This window comes from Helianthus annuus, chromosome 16 (assembly GCF_002127325.2).
Source record: "Helianthus annuus cultivar XRQ/B chromosome 16, HanXRQr2.0-SUNRISE, whole genome shotgun sequence".
Classification (NCBI taxonomy): domain Eukaryota; kingdom Viridiplantae; phylum Streptophyta; class Magnoliopsida; order Asterales; family Asteraceae; genus Helianthus; species Helianthus annuus.
The window spans coordinates 10,415,045-10,438,260 of NC_035448.2; the positions used below are offsets into that span (position 1 = coordinate 10,415,045).

The 23,216-nt window shown below is 39.2% G+C and overlaps 1 protein-coding gene across 1 annotated transcript; it reads left to right on the forward strand.

The window, feature by feature from the left end:
- The first annotated feature begins 11,688 nt into the window (after positions 1-11,688).
- Positions 11,689-15,273, forward strand: LOC110917874 (lipase member N). The gene is made up of 8 exons (XM_022162324.2): positions 11,689-11,856; positions 11,962-12,379; positions 12,491-12,747; positions 12,941-13,009; positions 13,106-13,162; positions 13,707-13,759; positions 13,830-13,905; positions 14,232-15,273. Exons 1-8 carry the CDS (start codon positions 11,783-11,785, stop codon positions 15,124-15,126), a joined length of 1,899 nt encoding a protein of 632 aa, XP_022018016.2. The 5' UTR covers positions 11,689-11,782; the 3' UTR covers positions 15,127-15,273.
- The last annotated feature ends 7,943 nt before the right edge of the window (positions 15,274-23,216 follow it).

Below are 23,216 nucleotides of genomic sequence, written 5' to 3' on the forward strand. Positions count from 1 at the left end.
CATTAGTCTTTTGGGCGGTGTAGAATTCATCCAAAAAGGTTTGTTGCATCTCCCCCCATGTATAAATTGATGCTGAAGGTAATGTATAGAACCATTTCTTAGCTTTCTCTTCCAACGAAAACTGAAATAAGACTAACTTGACTTCATCGGCCGAAAAACCTTGACTCCCAAAAGTGTTGCAAATTGAGTCATAGGCCTCTAGATGAAAGTACGGCTCCTCCGTTGCTAACCCTTTATACTTCGGTAAACTTTGCAACGAGTTTGTTCTTACTTCAAAAGTTCTCCCTTGGTTGTTGTGAGGGATAACCACCGGTGAGGGGTTTTGAGTAATGATTGGCCTGAAATGTGCCTCTATTCCCCTTGCTTGTTCTCTAAGATGTCTTCGTGGCACACCATACCTACCTCTCGGAATAATCGGCCCATTCGGTCTTGGTACTTGCCCTTGTGGTGCGATCGGTTGTTGAAACTGTTGTGGTCGCATCGGTGGGCGCTGAGGCGGTCTTTGAAATGGTTGTTGGTGTACATGTTGTGGCCGGACCTGTTGCAATGGAATCGGTTGTGGCATTGGTGGCCCTTGTGGTCTTGGCCGAATATGTTGTGGTATAAGTTGTTGATGTTGCATTCCACCAACACTCGCCATCCCTTGAGATTGACTTTGAACGTACCCAAAATCCCCTTGATCACCATAATCTCCATAACCGTACCCATCATCTTCATACCCCTCAAAGTCTTCAAATCCCTCATCATAATCACCCCCTTGCATTCCCGAGGTTTGCCCAAATGGAATGTTTGAATACTGAAAACCCGATTGTTGTGGTCTAAAGGATGGGGTAGTATGCACAATAGTTGAATTGGGTGCAATTGTGAAGGTAGATGATGATTGACCCGTAGTTGGGGGAAAGAAGTGAGATAATGGTGGGATTGTGGTGGATGGATCGTAAGTGATAGTAGGCTCATTTTGAGTGGTGATTGGTTGAGTGGAATTGGTTGGTGTAAATCCAGCGGTGGTATTAGGTAATGTAGTGTTTGGTGATGGTTGGGTGGAAGTAGGTATAAAGGATGGGGTTGCTTGACTGGTTGTAGGTGGTATCTGAGAATCAGCCATGATGTTTCTCGGTGTAATGGGTGAAGTAGGTGAACCAATGATTTTGTTTTCTCGCACTAAAACTCGGTTTTGTCGTAACGTTCTTTCAATTTCCGGATCAAACGATAGCGGTGATGACCTGTGAGAGCCTCTAGTATGCATACACCTCAAGTACCTGCACACTAAACACAACCGGCGTAAACCCGAAAATAACAAACAAAACTATGAAATTAACACACGTTGCGCACTACTCCCCGGCAACGGCGCCAAAATTTGACGTGATGTCGTGGGTCACGCAAATTTAATCCCTAAACAACTGTAGTTAGTGGTAGTAGGGTATCGAACTCAGGGAGTATGTGGAAAATGTGTTGATTGTGTAGCTTTGTATTTATACTAAAATTAAACTAAATTGCAGAAAATTAAAATTCAAGATTGTGGATTGTGGTTTTATAAAACTAAATTAAGGACTAATTCAAATCAAAGTAGGTTGTAAACAATTAGGAGAGAACAATGATCACCCTAGGTTTCAGTTTCTTTAAACAATTGTGTGCAATTTCACTAGAAAGAGTTACATAGACATAACTCGTGTATGTGTGATTGAAGTGATAAAAGGGAACAAAGTACTCGGATTAGATAATGCGAGGTTGTTTCCCGATGACCTATTAACCAATAACCAACCCTAACCCTTCCCGTGATATCTCGGTTGCCAACGGCACCAAGAACGTACGATCAAGACTAGAAATTGTGATATAGATTAACGCACTACAAACAATCAAACATACACCATGACATTCAAGCAACGCAAAATATCATTCTAGAAATGCAGAAATTAACACACAAAAGTCTTAGAAACATTCACCTAGGATGATCACCGAAGAGTTTAGCCGGACATGGCTCGGTGAATCATCATCAACATCAATCTAGTGTTCATACGAATTAAAAACACAAACCGAATGTTTTGAAATGTTCACAACGCAAGCAAGTTCTCCAAATTCGCCCCCAAAGTGTCCAAGAACCGTCAATGATGAGATAATACCAAAAGACACCCCAAAAACGACTATATTGTGGCAGTTACACATTTCACGTTCAGGTTCCACCGTAAATTACGGCTCCACCGTAATTTACGGTGGCCATCAAAGTGTTACGGTGAGATGAGTCTGATTTACGGTGCAACAGAATTGAGAAAATGGGTCACCGTAAATTACGGTGATACCGTAATTTACGGTACCAAGCAGCCTTCACTTCTTTGTTTTGTCTTGTGTTCTTCTCTCGACCCGTTTTCACCAAAGCATCCATAAGCTGCCTTTTTATCCATCGCTTATCTCCTAATTTGTACCTGAAACATAAGCATCGTAGTTATCTAATTCAAGATAATTACACGGCTAAATGGAGGATTATTTCATGTTTTATCACACTTAAGGGTTGTCCAAAGGACCACCCGTCAGACATCTGAACTTCCTGTTTGCAAACTCCTCAAGGATCCTGGCATCTGGAAGGATCCCTGAAACTGGGATGATCCTGGAACAAAGGAGGGTCCTTGAACCTGGGATGATCCTGGAACAAAGGAGGATCCTTGAACCTGGGATGATCCTGGAACAAAGGAGGATCCTTGAACCTGGGATGATCCTGGAACAAAGGAGGATCCTTGAACCTGGGATGATCCTGGAACAAAGGAGGATCCTTGAACCTGGGATGATCCTGGAACAAAGGAGGATCCTTGAACCTGGGATTATCCTGGAACAAAGGAGGATCCTTGAACCTGCTGCGCTCCTGAGTAGGCTCCTGAACTCATGAAGGATCCCATATGCTGAGGATAGGATCCTGCTGGCTGGAAATATGAACCTGATGCCTGAGTCATTATTGTCGATCCGTAGTGCACTCCTTTTGGTCCACCCACATACTGAACATCTTGAATCACCGAAGGCTGAGAAGTAATCGCCGGAGTATCAAAATTCAAAGATCTGGGCACCAGTGGGGAATGATCCTCTGCCACTTTCTTTTGTTTCTTAAGATCTCCGATTTCTTTGAGGATCCTGTCATTGGTCTTATCCTGTTGCTGTATATGTTCCTTCATCTGCAAAATCAAAGTAAACATGTCACTAGTAATGGGAGTGTAAGGAGCAGAAGAAGTTGGAGGTTTAGAGAATATGGGAGTTGGTTTCTTCTCAGCATTTTTCTGAGATCCAGCAGGTGGTGGAGGCAAAGGTGGAATGCCCTGAGACGAATTGACTGCAGACATTGCAGTGGAGGTATTCTTCACTGATGAAGCCATGTATTCGTATGCAATGAACCGGAATGATCACCAACAGAAAACTTTCTTATGAATGAAGCACCAATTGCCCCACGGTGGGCGCCAAACTGTTTTGGTTAAAAATCACGCTAGGATAATGCAACCAAACTCCAAGTCACGGGGAATGATGCTTGAAATGAAGAATTATGATGAGGATCACTATGACATAAATTGCACGAACAACACAAGGATTTATACGAGGAAAAAGCCCTTGATCAATGAATGATCTCCGGCATAAAAAACCTCGGGTGATGGAAACTACCGATCACCAAGCTCAAATAAATCAATTAAAGTTTACAACTTCGGATAGTGACGAGCTAAGTACAAGGATCACTATGCTTAAACGTGTAAAAATGTGAGAAATGCTAAGTGTTTGCTGAGAGCTTTATGACTGCAATTGTACGAGAGTGTGTGTAAGCAAAAATGGCTAAGTGTTCTAATTTTAGCTCGTCACCCCTTTAAATATGAAAGCTAAACTAAGCTAACTAACTGCCCGACTTTCATGCCATTCTCCCACGTTCTCCACAACGTCCATTTTCGTTCAAATGAGTGCGAAATACTTGGGGAATATTCCATAGTAACATTGCCAAGACCAAGTCAAGTTCAATACTCCTGCAAAATAATACGAAATACAAACAGCCAATCGTTAGTATGAGGATCCTTAAGGTGATCCATGATCCTGATCCTGAAGCTCTTCTGAGGATCACTATCTGTCACAGAAGCAAGGATCACTTGTCAGGATAATAAGCAAGGATCACTAATTGTTAGAAAATCCTCCCCTAACAACGACCGCAACAGAAACATCGTCCATCCGTCCTTGGCTCATAATAAGCATCCTCATCCCGATCCCATTCGTCAGAGTAATAACCATCCTCCACCGTTGTATCATAATCATAAAAATATGGTGGAGGGGAAGGATTATCATAGCAAGGCATCAATGGTTCTGCCAATTTCGCTCTTTCCCGTCTTAATTGGGCCTCGTGGCAACCGATACACGGGTGAAGTGGTTCCCTACACAAAATGCATCTAGAAGAGCCGCAGAATATTGTAAGATCTTTCATCCTGCATAAACACAAAAACACAAGCACCACGCATAAATCTGAACAAAACAAAACAAAACAAAACAGACACTATTTTTGGATTTTTTTTTAAACCAAAACTTAACACTAAACACCTTGCGCACGCCTCCCCGGCAACGGCGCCATTTTGATGTCTGTCGTTAGGGACATGCAAAAACCAACTAAACTATGTAGATAGGATAAGTCGGATATCGAACCAGAGGAGGATTGTGGAAAGTGTGTAATGCTCAGTTTTGATTAACTACTATTGAAAAAATAAAACTCAGTTGTTGGATTTGATTGATTATCTAAAAATTATGAACGAAAAGTGAGGTTTAAATCAATAGAGAGAACAATGGTTCCTCCGGATTTCAGGTTTTATAGCTAGATTCAATTATGTGTTTAATCGAAACACTCACATAGACATAAGTGTTTAACCTAATTCATCAATTGTGATAACTAACGACTAAGTACTCCGGTCAATACATAACGGGAGGTTATCGAATGATTATCAATTACAATTACAAACCCTAACCCCATGTCAAATATATCCCAATTACTAGAACTCTCGGGAACTGAATGCTTAGAAATTAAGGTTTAAATAAATGCAATTGTTTACAACCAATAAATCAAATCAAGGTGAAAAGCATCGAATGCTTAGATCACCGAGTTATACGATTGTCACAAATACATAAAATTATCCAACTTACAAAACCCTTCATCCGGAGGAAACCATAAAAGACTAGCCGCTCATGGTTGTCTTCACAGCATCGGTTGTCATCCCGAACTGATTAGATATCGAAGACTGACTTGAGAGATGTGATATATGTTACGGCTGTGTATTGTGTATCCCCAAACTGTGTGCGTGGGGCCCAGAGTCCAAAAAAGAACCCCCTCCAAATTGAGATTGTTTCTTTCAATGTTTCTCCAAACCTCTACCAAGCCCACATGTGCGTCTCCCACTAAGCCCAAAACAATCAGCCCATCAGATGGCAGCCTCTTTTCTTGTTCCACGTGATGATTGGCTGCCCAATAATCCTCCTAATTCACATTCGGTGGCTGCCTCAATTTGTTTGTGATGATGATTTATATGATGATAATGATGGATGATGTTTGACTTTCAAGTTCACGAAAGTCTGCCACCAAAATAAATCTCCTCTACAATGATGGTGTTGGATGTTGTTCACGTGAGTTGATGATGATTTTGATGTTGTTGTCTCCACTATTCACCAACTCCACGTGTATATGCCTTGATGTATGCGTGTATATATCCCAAGACTTGTCCACCAGGAGCCCAATCATGTGCATATACGGCCCAATCAATATTCACATGTATGTGAGCCCAATTCCTTTTTCCTTCTTTTCGAAGTCTCATGTGATGTTGCTGCTTGTCACGTGATATTCTACCTCTTTAATAGGAATGATAATCTTCATAAAAAATCAAAACCCTCTAGTGTATATGTGCATATGTGGGCCCAAGTGTGCAGCCTTCACGTGATGTAGCCAATCTCTATCAAAGAATCATGTTGATGATCTTTTTTTATGGACTATAATAATCCCCTCCAAAGTTCACACTCTCTTTGTTCCTTTCTTTTTGTCGGCCCAGCCCATGATGTATGATGAGAGTTTTGTAAAAACCCCATTTAATTCTTTTCCGCAAAATAAAACATCACATGCGCTTTCAACCTTCAGCTACGTTACAAAACGTAGGTTACGAAAGAAACATTCTATTTCTTTGTATCTATTGCCACCGTAAGTTACGCTTTTTGATCCGTAGCCTACACCACAAATATTAGTTCCATCTTTTGACTTGGTTACAACTTTCATTTAATTACCGTACAGCCCCTAGACTTCGTTACTTTCACGTTTCTTGTATATTCAAGCCATCTCTCGAACCAAACAAATCCCGAATGATGTAATATGTCTCAGTTATCACCCATGGTCGTTCCACTTCATCACTAAACCCTCCAACTTTACCAGTTTAAGCCGATTAACCTGTAAAACCACACACTTGCGTAGTTATCACATTCGCAATATATAACCGCATAAAACGCACTAAGAACATAATATTTAAACACTTTAACACCCGGGTTTCACACTCTCTATCACCATAACGGGAATCATGGCCTTATTTTCGTCTTCAAAGATGACCACTCCCACAAGTAAGTGTCTCTAACTTGGTATCTATATTTACATCATGATTGAATAAACATAATTAGGGTTCTATGCTTTTAACCCATGTTGAAAGATATAATCAACAAAATGTCCACAATGAAACTAAAACCTTTAATCCCTCGGAGAAAAGCACCTTTATAATTTGTTTGATTTCACTTGACTATAATTACTATATGATAATTTACAAACAGTATTTCATTCAGTGATTTTTTTAATTATTTAATTATTATGTGGTTTTTTTTATATTGGAGCAATACCTTATATTCATTTATTAGACTATGAGGTATGAGGCGAGGGTTGAGGCATGGTTTGGGTACAAATGCTCAAGTCACCACCCCAGGTGAGTTTGAGTTTCGGCGTGGCCCCTTGGGCGGGAGTTTCAGCCCGGGCGTTGGGCATACCTAGCGGTCCTCCGTGACCGGCTCTCATTGGCTGGGTTGGCTAGGCCATAGCGGCTAGGTTTAAATTTTAAAAAATAACCGTTTGGCCAAGCCAAACGGTTCACCCAAGTCGCTATAAAACCCCCCAACCCCACCGCCTGTCCACATCGCTACCCCAACCCTTCACTCCATCTACCCGAACCCGCTACCCACACTTGATACCGGCACAACGCGATGAAGGGCCGCCAACCCGGTGAGACCCGTTACTGGCCGGAAGCTTTCGCTAGCTACCGGCACAACGTGGGGAACGACCGGCAAAATTTAAACGCGTGCCAACACAAGTGGCGTGAGCTACGACCGAAGCTCGACCGTTTTAAAGCCTACTACGATAGCGTCCCGGGTGGTGATATAAGTCACGAAAACCGGGTGGCGGTGTCCAACATCGAGTTCCGGGGCAAGGAGCGGAAGCCGTTTGACAAGCTCGCCCTGTTCGAAATCTACCTAACCTTTAGGCTTTTTTTTTCTTAACCGACCCAACACGTCACTCATCAGCGGGGAGGCTCGAAGTCCACGTGTCAACCCATGCCCCAAACATGAATCCTGTAATTTTTACGGTTATTAAGTGGTGAAACAAGAGTTAGGGTCTACGTTCAGTCTTTGCAAGAAGTGAAACAGTTAAAACAAGAGTTGCAGGATGATGTTGATCGAAAACACCAATGCCTTTCACGCAACGCACGTCATTGAAAAACACTAGTTCTTTTAATGTTTAAAATGTTCCATTAGCCTTTCAGATTGCAAATATTTTTACGAAGACTCAGTCAACATTTCAGTTTCGTTTCTTGTATGACAAACTTTCAATGCTTGTTAGCATAATATTGTGAGTTTGAGGGGAATGTTTATATAATAAAGTTACCGGGGATGATTTTTTATTAGGGTTATCATTTAGGCTATTCAACTATTAGATGACCTAATTAAATTATCTGTTTATTTGCATTTCTTTGTTTTCATTGTATGCACTTTTCAATACAATAAAATCTAGCCATTTTCCTCTCTTTCTCTTCGTACATATTTATCTATTAACAATCATAAGATTTGAATTTCTTTTAAAAAATGGACGATTTTCTCGATGCACTCCATTTCATCCAATTTTGAAACACAATTAATCTCCTTCACTTTTTCAGTTAGTGGTGATGGTCTGCTTTTTTTTTTTTTCATTTTTTGAAAGGTGAAAATATATTAGCACAAAGAACAAAACACTAGCCAGAGCTGGATACAAAGAAAAGAAAGAACACACACTCATGCTAACTTGTGTATTGGGACTTTATACCTTGAGGTTGATCTTGTATAAACGGTTTATTGTGATCATTACATGTTCTTCCTTATGCTGGAATCCCTTTCTTTTAAACTCTTGAACATTATACCTTGGACTTTAAATTTTGGGTTTAATAGTTGAACTTTGATCTTTGAGTAGATTTTGACTTGTACTTGGCTTATCATCTTTCAGTCCAATGATTTATACATCCTGACCTACAAGATTCTTCCTTCCAATTATGCTAGCTTGTGTACCAGGACTTACTATCTTGGTCGTTGTCACATTCATTATAAGTTTACATACATCATCATGATTTGTTAGCAAATCGTGTTTCATGTGAATGTTGTTGCATCCACTTTCCGTTACTTGACACAGACTTATAATTTTGTTTTGTAGACTCGGTATGTGGTAAACATTGGTGAACAAGCGTTACTCACCCTTTTTCATTCAAGTAATATCAACCCCTTTACATGTATGTCAATTCTAGATTCATCTCTGAATTTCACCTTTCGAGTGACCCGTTAATTAAGTTCAAAGAAATAAGCTTGATACCCGTCATGTGTTTCGATGTTATGTTGTCGATATACCAAGTGGCTTTCTCTGTTGTCTTAGTCTCAAAACGCTTTGAATTAATCACCCGTTCTTCATTTTTAGTAATGAATAAAGGTGGATCCACATCATTCGTTTCAACTAAGTTAGCTTCTTTATTTTTTCATACACTTTGGACAAACTGATACGAAGTGACTGAATTTATCAATATGATAACACTGACCCTGTGATCTATCCTTTGCGATCATTGGTTCTCCTTTGATCCAACTTTTTTAATCCATAATCTTGACCATCATCTCGATATTGACTTCCATCTTGGTTCTCATCATCTCGGCCCTAACCTTCAACTCGGTTTCTGCCTTGCCCTTTATATGAATGCCGGTTCCAATTATTAGTAGAAGACTCTACTTTACTAAACATCAGGTTACCTTGGTTGCCATCATGAGTCTCATCGTATTTTATCCGTTCTTCATACGCTTTTAGTCACCCTATAACATCATTCATCCCGATGGATTTCATGTCCATAACTTGTTCAACTGATGCCACCGTGTGAAAAAATCATCTCGGTAACCCGTTATGGAATCATTTAACAAGTTTTGGTACTTCATTTACCGAACCAAAGTAAGTTAATTTTGAAGCAATATCGAAAAAGCTTATCTAGAAAGTCATCAACTGACCATTGAGCTTTAAATTTTTAAACACTAGCATTAGACTTTAAACTCTTGCTTCTCTAACAAGATCAACCCCTAGACGTCCGACTTTGATTGCATCCGACATCTCCTTAGCTGTCATTATATCACCAACTTGTAAAATGTGTTCCCCATATATAGACTAAAATAACAAGGTGATTGCCAAATTATTTTTCTTGGCATCCACTCCCGTGTCAGGTTCCACAGCCTCCCATACCCCATGAATGTTAAAAGTACCCTCATCCTCATTGCCCACATTGTGTAAATTCGTCTTGGACAACAATAGGCATTGTAGTGTAGTTGCATTTTGCTTTAAGGTAACACCGACATGGTATCCTATTTTAACACCCATTCCATTGAGTCTTTCGGATTCTTCGATCATGTCTGGTTAAATCAAACCCAACGCATTCAACCTGAATATAAATCAAACCATGAACTATACCGATCTGTCCAACCCTAGAAAAATCTAGGTAATAAATGGTCAAACCACAGTTGTTTAACACAATGTTTCTAACATCGCAAGAATTGTAATTAGAATGGAAATGGATAATCTTCGCAAACTCTCTATTTATCATTTTATTTTGCTTTATTTTATAATATCTTTCGATAAATATCATTCTAAACCATCATCGCAAGAATTGTACATTTGGCGGTTTGGTTCAAAATTTCACGTTTAAAAAAAATAAAGAAAAAAAAACTTAACAATTTCAGATGATGACACATTTGACACGTGGCTCTTGCGATCCGCCCACAAGCTTCTTTACAATGCCACGTCATACATATGAGACTTCATATGTATGGGCCCACTTTCTGTTTCTTAACATCCATGTGGGTCCCACTTCGATTCCTCTTCAGCGGGGCGACAAGAATCCGCCTGATCATATGTACGCATGGCTTCTCTTCTCTTCCACGTGTATCACAATTTCTCTCTCTAGACTCATACTCTCTCTCTCGAATCGAGAGTACGAAACCCGACTATTAAAGGGTTTTATTCGATTTGAATCTGGGGTTTGATGCTGTAAATCTATAACATATAACACACATATTTATACACAAATGATTCAGCGGCTGGTTGACAACTTTCTTGCTGTCACAAAAGAGTGAGTTTCTTTCTTTTCTTTATCTGTCCATTAAATTTTATAAATTTTGTATGTGGGTATAGAGTCTTGATCTATATAATAGTTAGATATTTCTTTATCTAGATTGTATCTTGAATCTTTGAATGAAAAATTTGTTGTTATGTAGGATTAGTTTTCAAATAATTGGCTTAATTTGTCTATGCATGAAGAATTTTGTAAAACTTTTTGAGGTTATATGTATGAATTCTTTTAGTTTTGTAGCCAAACCAATCTAAATATAAAGTTTTAGGATATGCTTGTTAGGATGAGTTGCAAAAACACACAAATAAACTGCAGAAAAGCAAAGAACACGAGGATCTACGTGGTTCGGTCTACGCTGATCTAGGTCTACAACTGCAACTAGGATATATTGTTTCCATAAGGCTCCATTGCACCACCTCATCACCACGTATGTGTGCCACGTAGACATGGAGCTCCATTGCCTCTTCTCAAAAACAACCATGCAATGGAATAAAGCCCTCTTATTAAAAAAAACAAAGAAAAAACCTGATTGGTCAAGCACATGGGGCCCACCACCTTGACTCCGTTGTTGCTCGTTGTCGTGGTGGCGAGTGATCAATGGCGCCTAGGCAACGGGGCGAGGGGGGCCTAGAGAGGGATTTGGGGGGGGGGGGGGGGGTGTGGTTGTAACCCCATACTCTCCAGCCTTATAATTTCGGTTTATAATTTCAGTTTAGGATTTATAACTTATTTCCAAAGAAAACAAGTAAATGAGCTATAATTAATGAAACCAGTCTGTCTCCAGTCTTTAATTTAATTAGTCTGCCACTTTTGTGTCTTCTAAACCAAGCCCAATTAACTAATTAAGTCTCCATAAACCCAACAATGCTGAGACTGGTTATGAGTAATCATAGGAAACATGAAATACATTGTAGGATGGTAATCACTGGGTGTCCCAAAGTTATGATTTTAAACTGTAAAAAAAGGTGAAAAATTTGGCTTCTTGATGTGTGAAGTTGTATGTTGGAAATTTGTGAAGATCATGAAGGCCTCTTGTGTTGTGTAGGTCGGTGAAAACGATTACTTATGAGTCGTTAAATATCATTTTGAGGCTGATAAATGGATCATCAGCATTGTTGTTGGCTGTATTGCCTTACAAGGCTAACATGCTTGAAGGTATTCAAGGTTGGGAGCTCAGACCGTCTTTTCGTGGTCCGCGGTTTCCTCGCTGGATGGAGAAGTAAGGTTCCTTAATTTGTTTGCCTATATTTGTTCGTTCTTGCAAGCTATTGTTTTGAGCTTTTTTTTTTCTTATTGACATGCATTCCATATTTTTTGGTAGCAGTGTTTCTTCCTTTAACCAGTTTGTTCATGAACTCGCGATGGACTCTGATTCAGCATCTAGCGTAGATTATTCTTCTGGAGAAGAAGTAGATTGTGATGGTAATGACGACGATGATGATGATTACACATCTCCCTCATCTCCAACATCACAAGGTTCTCAATTCTCTAGGGCAAGCAGCTACAACAAGCATGAGAAGAACCAGACACAATGGATTTTTTCCATTTTCTTGTGGCTTCTGCTTCCTGCAAGGCTAACACTTGGTATGCCATTTTATATGTATAGCATATTTTTGGGTAGAGCCTTAAAGGGGACCGCTCATACCCATGGAAGATTCCGGACTTCACATGTCCACGCTGTCAGGAAATCATTGGATCATGTTGTTGAACGAACTACTGACAGAAGGCGTGGAGTTATAGAGGTTTGCTTGTATTTTAAAGCTTATGTATAGATAGAGGCGACAATACAAATACGATTACGAAAGTTATATTAACTCACTAATAATCGTATTATGTATATATATTTTTTTCAGGATATGCATTTTGGTATGGAGATTTTTATAGAATCCATATTTGAAGGTATTCACAAGATAGCGGCTTGTGTTCTCTCTCCGGTGGACTCTTTAAGGGTGTTAATGAGGTGGTCTTATGTGGCCGATGATTCAACCGCCTATGTTACCACCGCCACACTCGCTGAGAACATCCCTACTCCAATAGAAAGGAAAATTAGATTGAATAATTCCTTGAATACGGATTCTCGAACATGTCAAGATGTCATTACAGAGCTTGGGTAAGTTTTATTTTTAACTTTTTAGGATAATAAATGGAAACGAATTGAAACAATGTTCTGCATAGTTTAAGTAACGTATATTTCGTGTTAGTTAACTTTCAAAAATTTATATTGGGTCAGTGGAAGCATCATTAGTAATATTTTTTTGAAAAATTTGAACACCATTCACACATCTAAAAACATTACTTTTTAGGTATCCTTATGAAGCGATCAATGTGGTTACTGCCGATGGATATGTTATTGTTTTGGAACGGATTCCGAGGTAGAAGTTGTATTTGTATTCACTTTGTAAATTCACTTGTTGTATTTTGAGGTTTGCTCTAAACGTTATTTTAATGATTTTGTATCATTGTTGTAGGCGTGATGCAAGAAAGACGGTTTATTTGCAACACGGAGTCTTTGATTCATCTATGGGGTAGGTAGTATCTTCTTGTTACTTATTGGTGATAATGAGAGCCTGTTACCAGGAAACTCACTCATTGGACCCACCACCAATATCCTGTTAACCAATGGGATCAGGTAAAACGTAGCTTGTGCTAGACAGGTGGCCTTCAAGGGGGTTAAAAGCAGGAAACTAGTGAAAGTTGGATTCAAACTAGTGCTTACCACTCTGTCATCCCCTTGGAAGGTTTCTTGGTTAAGTTACTTTATACATAAGTGTGACAACGACCCTTCTTATATCAAGGTCATATGTAACTAACTCCAAACATGTTTAGTTGATGCTAATGGAAGTGATTAAACAAGATTTATACATGAAACCTTGTGTCTTAACACGACACTTGATAAAAATCTTAAAACACTCAACTCATGTACACTTAACTAATCTAGAGTTGGTATTGGATTGAATTAAGTTTTAAAACCTGGTCAAATAAGTTACGACTAGGGTCGACCCGTAGAATTTGAACATAATGTTTGTGTGTTCTTTTATGTTGACTGTATTTTCCTTATTCCCCCACCAGTTGGGTATCTAATGGATTTGTCGGCTCTCCTGCATTTGCTGCTTTTGATCAAGGTTTGCCATTTTGTTCTTTCACCAGCAGGCACATTTTTATGTCGTACGATAATTTCATTTCCTCTTTTAGGCTATGATGTGTTCCTCGGTAATTTCCGCGGTCTAGTTTCAAGAGAACACATCAACAAGAATATATCTTCACGAGAGTAAGTTCCTTCAAGCTACAACTTTTATATCTTTAGAAGCGTATTTTATTTGGATTGAGTAAATTACGTTTTTGTCCCCTGTGGTTATATCACTTTTATTATATTAGCCCAAAATAAGAATTTCTAACATACCTGCCCCCATGGTTTCTATAACTAACCATTTTGGCCCCTAAGTCTAGAGATCATGGGGGCCAAAATGGTTAGTTATAGAGACCATGGGGGCAGATGGGCTAATATAGTAAAAGTGATATAACCACAGGGGCCAAAAACGTAATTTACTCTATTTGATTAATGCATGCGGGTCCCACAATCTATTCCTTAAATAGGTACTGGGGTTACTCGATCAACGAGCATGGGATCGAAGACATACCAGCCATGATAGAAAAAATTCACCAAGTGAAAACTTCAGAATTAAAATCTCTTTCAGAACCTGATACAGAAGAAACGAACACCGAGCAACCTTATAAACTTTGTGCCATCTGTCACAGCTTAGGTGGAGCTGCAATACTTATGTATATCATAACACGCCGTGTGGAACAAAAGCCGCACCGGTTATCAAGACTGATCCTTTTATCACCAGCTGGATTTCATCACGACTCGTCAATTGGCTTCAAAGTACTCGAATGCTTACTCCTTTGGCTCGCACCCGTTGTACAACCTCTAGTGCCCGGTTTCTACATACCCACGAGGTTTTTCCGCATGTTGGTTAACAAACTAGCCCGGGATTTCCATAACTACCCTGCGGTTGGTGGGGTGGTTCAAACCTTGATCGGTTATCTACTGGGTGGTGATAGTTCGAACTGGATCGGAGTGATGGGTTTACCCCACTACAACATGAATGACATGCCCGGGGTTTCTTATGGCATTGCACTCCATTTAGCTCAAATGAAACACGCTCAGAAGTTCAGGATGTTCGATTACGGGAGTCCTGCGGCTAACATGCGAGTGTATGGTTTACCAGAACCGTTGGATCTGGGAGAATATTACGGGTTCATCGACATCCCTGTGGACCTTGTTGCGGGGAAGAAAGACAAGGTGGTCCGTCCATCGATGGTGAGAAAGCATTATGGGTTAATGCGAGAGGCGGGTGTGGATGCGTCTTATGATGAGTTTGAATATGCTCATTTGGATTTTGTGTTTTCTCTCCACCGCGAAGAACTTATGGGTTATTTGATGTCTCGTTTGCTTCTTGAAGAGGAAAGATGGAGAAGCGATTGGTAAGCAAGATGTTGGTTCTTGATCATGTTTTAACGGTCCGCTAACATCTTGTCGTGTAATAAGGTTAGATCAATAATGTGCTAAGTTGTAGTTTTTATGTATCTAGAAACCAGTTTTATAGCCTATTACTCATTTGTGATTCTAGTTCATCTCTTTAGTCATATACTCATTTGTGATTCTAGTTCATCACTTTGATCACATTTTGCCATTGTGATTCAAGTAATTACTCACCAACCCTATTGAGTTTTCATCTATTTGATCATAATGCACCTTTGTAATTATATTCTATTACTTTTATCTCTAGTTTCAACACACCATACTAACATGTTCTTTTTGTTTAGCATATCATCACAAATTTATGTTGAAATACAACATTAACACACAATCATGCATCGTATGCTGTAAAAACTGATATCAGATGAGTCATATGACAAGACAAAAATTAGTTATATGGGCCATATGAGTTTGTCGGTAGTCAAATGTCATTTATGTGCAGTCAAAAATATCATACGAGTTGGATGGTTTGACAAATACGTACCACCTCATAGGGCCCGTCAGTGATGTTTGGATAAATATGAGTTACTTACATGGCGTATATAGGGAAAGGTTAACATACAAAAAGCCTTATCGTACTTCATGTACGCGACGTGTGTAACCATCGGATCAGGGCAAAAATCACGCATGGAACAGTTAATCACGCATGGGAGCCAGTTAATCACGTATGGGAGCAGTTAATCACGCATGGGATCAGTTAGTTTTTGGAGATAATCACGCATGGAAGTATAATTACGCAAGTTAAGTTGATCAAAAAATGTGATAATCACGCATGGGACAATAATTACGCACGTTCTATTTTGGTCGCGTACATCAATATACGTTAAGCCCTGAAGTACATTATACTTTCTCTCCTAAAATTACACCTATAATCTTTACTTTTCTAAAATTATATCCATACTTTGTAGTGTTCATAAGTGGGTAACACTGGTACCTTACTCTAAAAGTTTGGGTAAATCAATGTAAATCGGAATACTTACCCTTCATTATATATAAAAAAAGAAACTAAAAAAATAAACAAATAGAATACCCATGGTCCATGACCCGTGATCATTTCCGTTTGATTAAATTGTAGTAGGGATGAACATTTAGTATCAAATACCGATCCCGTCTCGTACCGATCCTGATCCTGAAAATACTGTATCGAAATTTTTCGGTACCAGAAACGGTATCCACTTTTGGGTATTTTCGGTATCGTATTTTCAGGATCGAGACGATACCGGTAAAATACTGAATTTTACCTTGATATACCGCTACCGTACCGATACCATATGTACCGACATATTTCGGTATCGGTACCCAGTTTTAGCGAAATTCGGGATCGGGATTTTCGAGATCTGGACGGTATCGAGACGGGATCGGGATTTGCTCCTCCCTAAATTGTAGTTTACGTCACTGAGGTTTGTGTCAATTAGTAGGTTCACTCCACATTAACACATTGAGTCCCTACGTTTATTCTTCTAACATAAACCTAACGACTTTTGTTTTTTTCGTTGTCTTTTATTCTTTTAACACAAACCGTTCCTCACCCTAACTGTCACACCCCGATTTCCACATATTTCACCGGTGGGCCCGGTGGGGGACTCTTGTGACGTAGTTGGCAACAATACAGTCAAACAACACAATATTTAAATGCACAGCGGAAGCAAAAGATAGATGTATTTCAACTTTAATAAATTGTAATTTCAAGTATCACAAGAGTCGAAATTAATCCACAGGGGATCCAAAATAAATAGGAAGCATGTTCAACAGTTTGACATCCAAGCTTGCGGGACTTATTGTGGACGCTAGGAGAAAGCCAACCTAGTTCGCATAGTACCTGCACTTAACCTTTTTGGGAAAATACGTTAGTTTACACTGGTAAATACATTCAACCGACACTTTTGAAAAGGTTTAATAACTTGGGATAATTATTTTAATATAATACTTGTAAGCGAATTACATGTTTCTCATGCGTTCAGTAGCCCGTTCCGTAGACCGGGTTAAAGATCAATAGACACACCACATCATATATTCATTTATGCACTGACTGGTGTACACCTACACCCCGTGCTCAGGTCGTGGCCATCTCGTAAGATGATGCCAGGGATATCCGGGACATGGTCATTAACCCCCCAAAGGTTTTAAGCAAACAAAACATTTCAAAACAGAGCATATCAATGATTTAACCACTAATCGATTAAAGATTCAATGCTGGACCAAGCGGTATTTTATATACTGTATCCCAAGCCCGTATAGGGAAATAAGTAAAAAGTATTTACCTTTGCAAGTATAATTCACAAACGGCAAGTGCAAGTAGCTTTTACCGGGTCTCCTATTCTGGAACGAAGGTTTATAATAACCTATTAGAATCCAAACGGGTCTTTGATTAAGCTTAAACTTAGACCGGTTAGTTTTAACGAAAGATACGGTTCGAACGCACGATTAAGCGAAGACCGGAATAAAATGTGATTTAGACCCGACAAGTTTTAGGACTTGTTTAATATGGGTAATCCAATCACATTCTGGATTTTGAGATCAAAACAACAAGGTTTGACCCGTTCGGCTAATTTATGTAAACTAGTTACATAAACCGAACCGAATGCGTAAATGGCGTAACGGGTAACCGTATGAGTCCTACACAGGTTTCCTAAGTCAATATGTCCTTTCACATATCCAAATTTCTCGTTTTAAGGTCAAAAGGGCATTATGGTCAACTTTTAAGCATATAACGGAAATGTGCAAATGACTCGGACAAACATCGAACCAGCCACAGAGGGTTATACCATCATGTAACCTGGTCCTAAGGGAGTCCTAAGGCATTTCTAAGTCATACTAAATCGGGTCAGAACTGAAGTCAAAGCAAAAGTCAAAGTTTTGCGACTTTCGGTTCCGAACCGGGTCAAAATAGTAAATGGTCGGATCAAACAAGCTTAGACCAGTTCTTATACTTATTATCAAGTTATATGAGTGATAAAACAGGTTAAATGCCATCTACATTGTTAATTATGCGTTAAATCGGAAATTAGCATTCTGTTGACTTTTTCCTAAGCAATTTTGACCCGACATTAGGACTAGTTAGAGTGGGAATCAGAGGGTGCCCTTTTAAGGGTTTAATGCCCACATAATTACCAACATATAACTACCTTTGATTCGACTAATCACTGGACCATTTGCGATTAATCGCTAAGACAATCGTTAATTACGACGGATTGACTCTTAAGCAAAAACTAAGCAAAAACTTAACTAAGAAGGGTTAAGCACACTTACTGAAGTCCTATGCACAACCAGAGATGCTTAGTGAAGACACTTGAGCTCCAGAAATGATCAGAAGTGTTGAATGAAGGTGTGGTTACAATGGTTGCATCTCATGGCCTTTTATAGTGATCATGGATGCATTAGATCATGACACACAAGTCTACAAGTGTAACCAGATCATCAACAAGTGTCTCTGAGGCCTAGGGGTCGTTTAGGGGGCGCCCATGCTGTTGCAATAATGTTTAAAGTCGGTTAAAACACCAAACAGTGCTGCTGCCCACGTATTCTGCATCTGGGAGTCTGACGTGGCCCGCGTAAGGTTCTTCTAATCTTTACGCGGCCCGCCTGAACCCTGCTGTCAGATTTCGAATCTTTACGCTATTGACGCGGCCCGCGTAAGCCCTTGCTATATCTTACGCGGCGCGCCTGAGACCTGCTGTAAGATTTTTCAAATCTTTTACATTATTGCAGTTGGCTCTTGGCTCTTCGGAGGGGTAACTTTGCATTATGAACCCTTTTTATTTACGTATAAGGGCCTCGTGACTTTTAGCCGTCTTGTTAAGTCCTCGGTTACTTTATTACTACCTGAAAAGTCTTAACTTTCAACGTTGACGCTTTCAACCCCTCATGTACGAATTCGATCATAACTTTCTCATTTGATAACGAAACTTTATGAAATTTATATCGTGCATTCTAGTGAGCATAAATTACCATTACAAAGCCTCGGGTTTGATAAAGGGTCACTCAGAGGTATAACTTAAACATGTTGACACATTTAACCCCTGTAGTTTGTAATTCCTCACTTTCTTCCACATTTAGTTCCGTATGATTGATGATTCATTCGTTTGAATGTACGAGCATCATGTAGGGTTACCGTAAAGTATATTTATCCCTTGTTGACATTTTGAACCCTTGAATTCACATACTCTCTATGTTTTGTCAACTTTAGTCCCTCTATAGTATTTATTAACACGTTCCAGCTTATGACACGTGTCAATACATTATAGGACATGAATTTTCGAGGTGTTACATCACGTGTCACACCCCGATTTCCACACGTTTCACCGGTGGGCCCGGTGGGGGACTATCGTGACGTAGTTGGTAACATTACAGTCAAACAACACAATATTTAAATGCATAGGGAAGCAAAAGATAGATATATTTCAAATTTAATAAATTGTAATTTCAAGTATCACAAGAGTCGAAATTAATCCACAGGGGATCCAAAATAAATAGGAAGCATGTTCAACAGTTTGACATCCAAGCTTGCGGGACTTATTGTGGACGCTAGGAGAAAGCCAGCCTAGTTCGCATAGTACCTGCACTTAACCTTTTTGAGAAAATACGCCAGTTTACACTGGTAAATACATTCAACCGACACTTTTGAAAAGGTTTAATAAAATTGATTTGAGTGCACGCGGCACAAACTTTTATAACTTGGGATAATTATTTTAATATAATACTTGTAAACGAATTTCATGTTTCTCATGCGTTCAGTAGCCCGTTCCGTAGACTGGGTTAAAGATCAATAGACACACCACATCATATATTCATTTATGCACTGACTGGTGTACGCCTACACCCCGTGCTCAGGTCGTGGCCATCTCGTAAGATGATGCCAGGGATATCCGGGACATGGTCATTAACCCCCCAAAGGCTTTAAGCAAACAAAACATTTCAAAACAGAGCATATCAATGATTTAACCACTAATCGATTAAAGATTCAATGTTGGACCAAGCGGTATTTTATATACCGTATCCCAAGCCCGTATAGGGAAATAAGTTAAAAGTATTTACCTTTGCAAGTATAATTCACAAACGGCAAGTGAAAGTAGCTTTCACCGGGTCTCCTATTCTGGAACGAAGGTTTATAATAACCTATTTCAATCCTAACGGGTCTTTGATTAAGCTTAAACTTAGACCGGTTAGTTTTAACGAAAGATACGGTTCGAACGCACGATTAAGCGAAGACCGGAATAAAATGTGATTTAGACCCGACAAGTTTGAAGACTTGTTTAATATGGGTAATCCAATCACATTCTGGATTTTGAGATCAAAACAACAAGGTTTGACCCGTTCGGCTAATTTATGTAAACTAGTTACATAAACCGAACCGAATGCGTAAATGGCGTAACGGATAACCGTATGAGTCCTACACAGGTTTCCTAAGTCAATATTCTCTAAAGAGGTTGTGATATCAGTAGGATACCTTTCATTATGCCCATAACGAGTTTAATCCCAATTTACGCCCCGTAGGGGTATTTTGGTCATTTTTAAGATTATAAAAGAGATTTCCGGGTTATACAGAAAATCTGAGTTTTCTGACCAGGTTATAAAGTTCGAAAATACTTTATTTATTATATGAAATCAGTAGCAATTGGTTTCGGGTCAAAATACCATGTAGATCTCATTTTAGGTCCGAAAAGGGTATATTCGGTATTTACCGAATCAACGCCATAACCGCAGGTTATGAGCAGGTTAAAAATAATTAAAAATCTTTAAAAAGCCCAAAGTATTATTTTACATCAGTGTGTAAAAGGTTTGGTGTCGAAATTTGAGTCTAGATAGGCTTTATGCTAATTGCGCTATTTAATTACTAAAGTTTCCTTAATTGCGCTTTTTAGCATAACTCCTATTCTGAACCTCGGATTGACATGAAATTTTTGGGTCATGTTTAGAAATCAGTAACTAAGGTTATTGTCCTTTCACATATCCAAAATTCTCGTTTTAAGGTCAAAAGGGCATTATGGTCCACTTTTAAGCATATAACGGAAATGTGCAAATGACTCGGACAAACATCGAACCAGCCACAGAGGGTTATACCATCATGTAACCTGGTCCTAAGGGAGTCCTAAGGCATTTCTAAGTCATATTAATCGGGTCAGAACTGAAGTCAAAGCAAAAGTCAAAGTTTTGCGACTTTCGGTTCCGAACCGGGTCAAAATAGTAAATGGTCGGATCAAACAAGCTTAGACCAGTTCTTATACTTATTATCAAGTTATATGAGTGATAAAATAGGTTACATGCCATCTACATTGTTAATTATGCGTTAAATCAGAAATTAGCATTCTGTTGACTTTTTCCTAAACAACTTTGACCCGACATTAGGACTAGTTAGAGTGGGAATCAGAGGGTGCCCTTTTAAGGGTTTAATGCCCACATAATTACCAACATATAACTACCTTTGATTCGACTAATCACTGGACCATTTGCGATTAATCGCTAAGACAATCGTTAATTACGACGGATTGACTCGTAAGCTAAAACTAAGCAAAAACTTAACTAAGAAGGGTTAAGCACACTTACTGAAGTCCTATGCACGACCAGAGATGCTTAGTGAAGACACTTGAGCTCCAGAAATGATCAGAAGTGTTGAATGAAGGTGTGGTTACAATGGTTGCATCTCATGGCCTTTTATAGTGATCATGGATGCATTAGATCATGACACACAAGTCTACAAGTGTAACCAGATCATCAACAAGTGTCTCTGAGGCCTAGGGGTCGTTTAGGGGGCGCCCATGCTGTTGCAATAATGTTTAAAGTCGGTTAAAACACCAAACAGTGCTGCTGCCCAGGTATTCTGCATCTGGGAGTCTGACGCGGCCCGCGTAAGGTTCTTCTAATCTTTAGGCGGCCCGCCTGAACCCTGCTATCAGATTTCGAATCTTTACGCTATTGACGCGGCTCGCGTAATCCCTTGCTATATCTTACGCGGCCCGCCTGAGACCTGCTGTAAGATTTTTCAAATCTTTTACATTATTGCAGTTGGCTCTTGGCTCTTCGGAGGGGTAACTTTGCATTATGAAACCTTTTTATTTACGTATAAGGGACTCGTTACTTTTACCCATCTTGTTAAGTCCTCGGTTACTTTATTACTACCCGAAAAGTCTTAACTTTCAACGTTGACGCTTTCAACCCCTCATGTACAAATTCAATCATAACTTTCTCATTTGATAACGAAACTTTATGAAATTTATATCGTGCACTCTAGTGAGCATAAATTACCATTACAAAGCCTCGGGTTTGATAAAGGGTCACTCAGAGGTATAACTTAAACATGTTGACACATTTAACCCCTGTAGTTTGTAATTCCTCACTTTCTTCCACATTTAGTTCCGTATAATCCATGATTCATTCGTTTGAAGGTACGAGCATCATGTAGGGTTACCGTAAAGTATATTTATACCTTGTTGACATTTTGAACCCTTGAATTCACTTACTTTCTATATTTTGTCAACTTTAGTCCCTCTATAGTATTTATTAACATGTTGCAGCTTATGACACGTGTCAATACATTATAGGATGTGAATTTTCGAGGTCTAACACTAAGGAGTGTTATTTTTTCGAATTTTTTGCAAAAGTAAGTGGTTTGAACCCCAAAAGAGTGCCATTAGGTGGTCTGGAATATTGTTTACATCTTTAGGTAGGTTGCCAATTCAATTAGCGACCTTGTAACACCTTTTCTGCAAAAACCTGAATGTTCTGCAAAAGCTGTAGAAAATTTTGAAGGTCGATGTATGATATAACAACCTTCTGAAAGTCGCTGAATGATCAAACAACCTTTTGAAAGTCGCTGAATGATGTAACAACCTTGTTTAAAGTCGCCAAATCATATATCCATCTTGTTGAAAGTCGCTGTTTGGTACTGCTTTCTTGCTGAAAGTCACTGAATGATCATATTTCTTGCTGAAAGTCGCTGTTTGATATTACAATCTTTATGAAAGTCGCCAATTCATATGACATTCTTGTTAATGGTCGCTGATTGATATAACAATCTTTTTAATGGTCGCTGATTCATATAA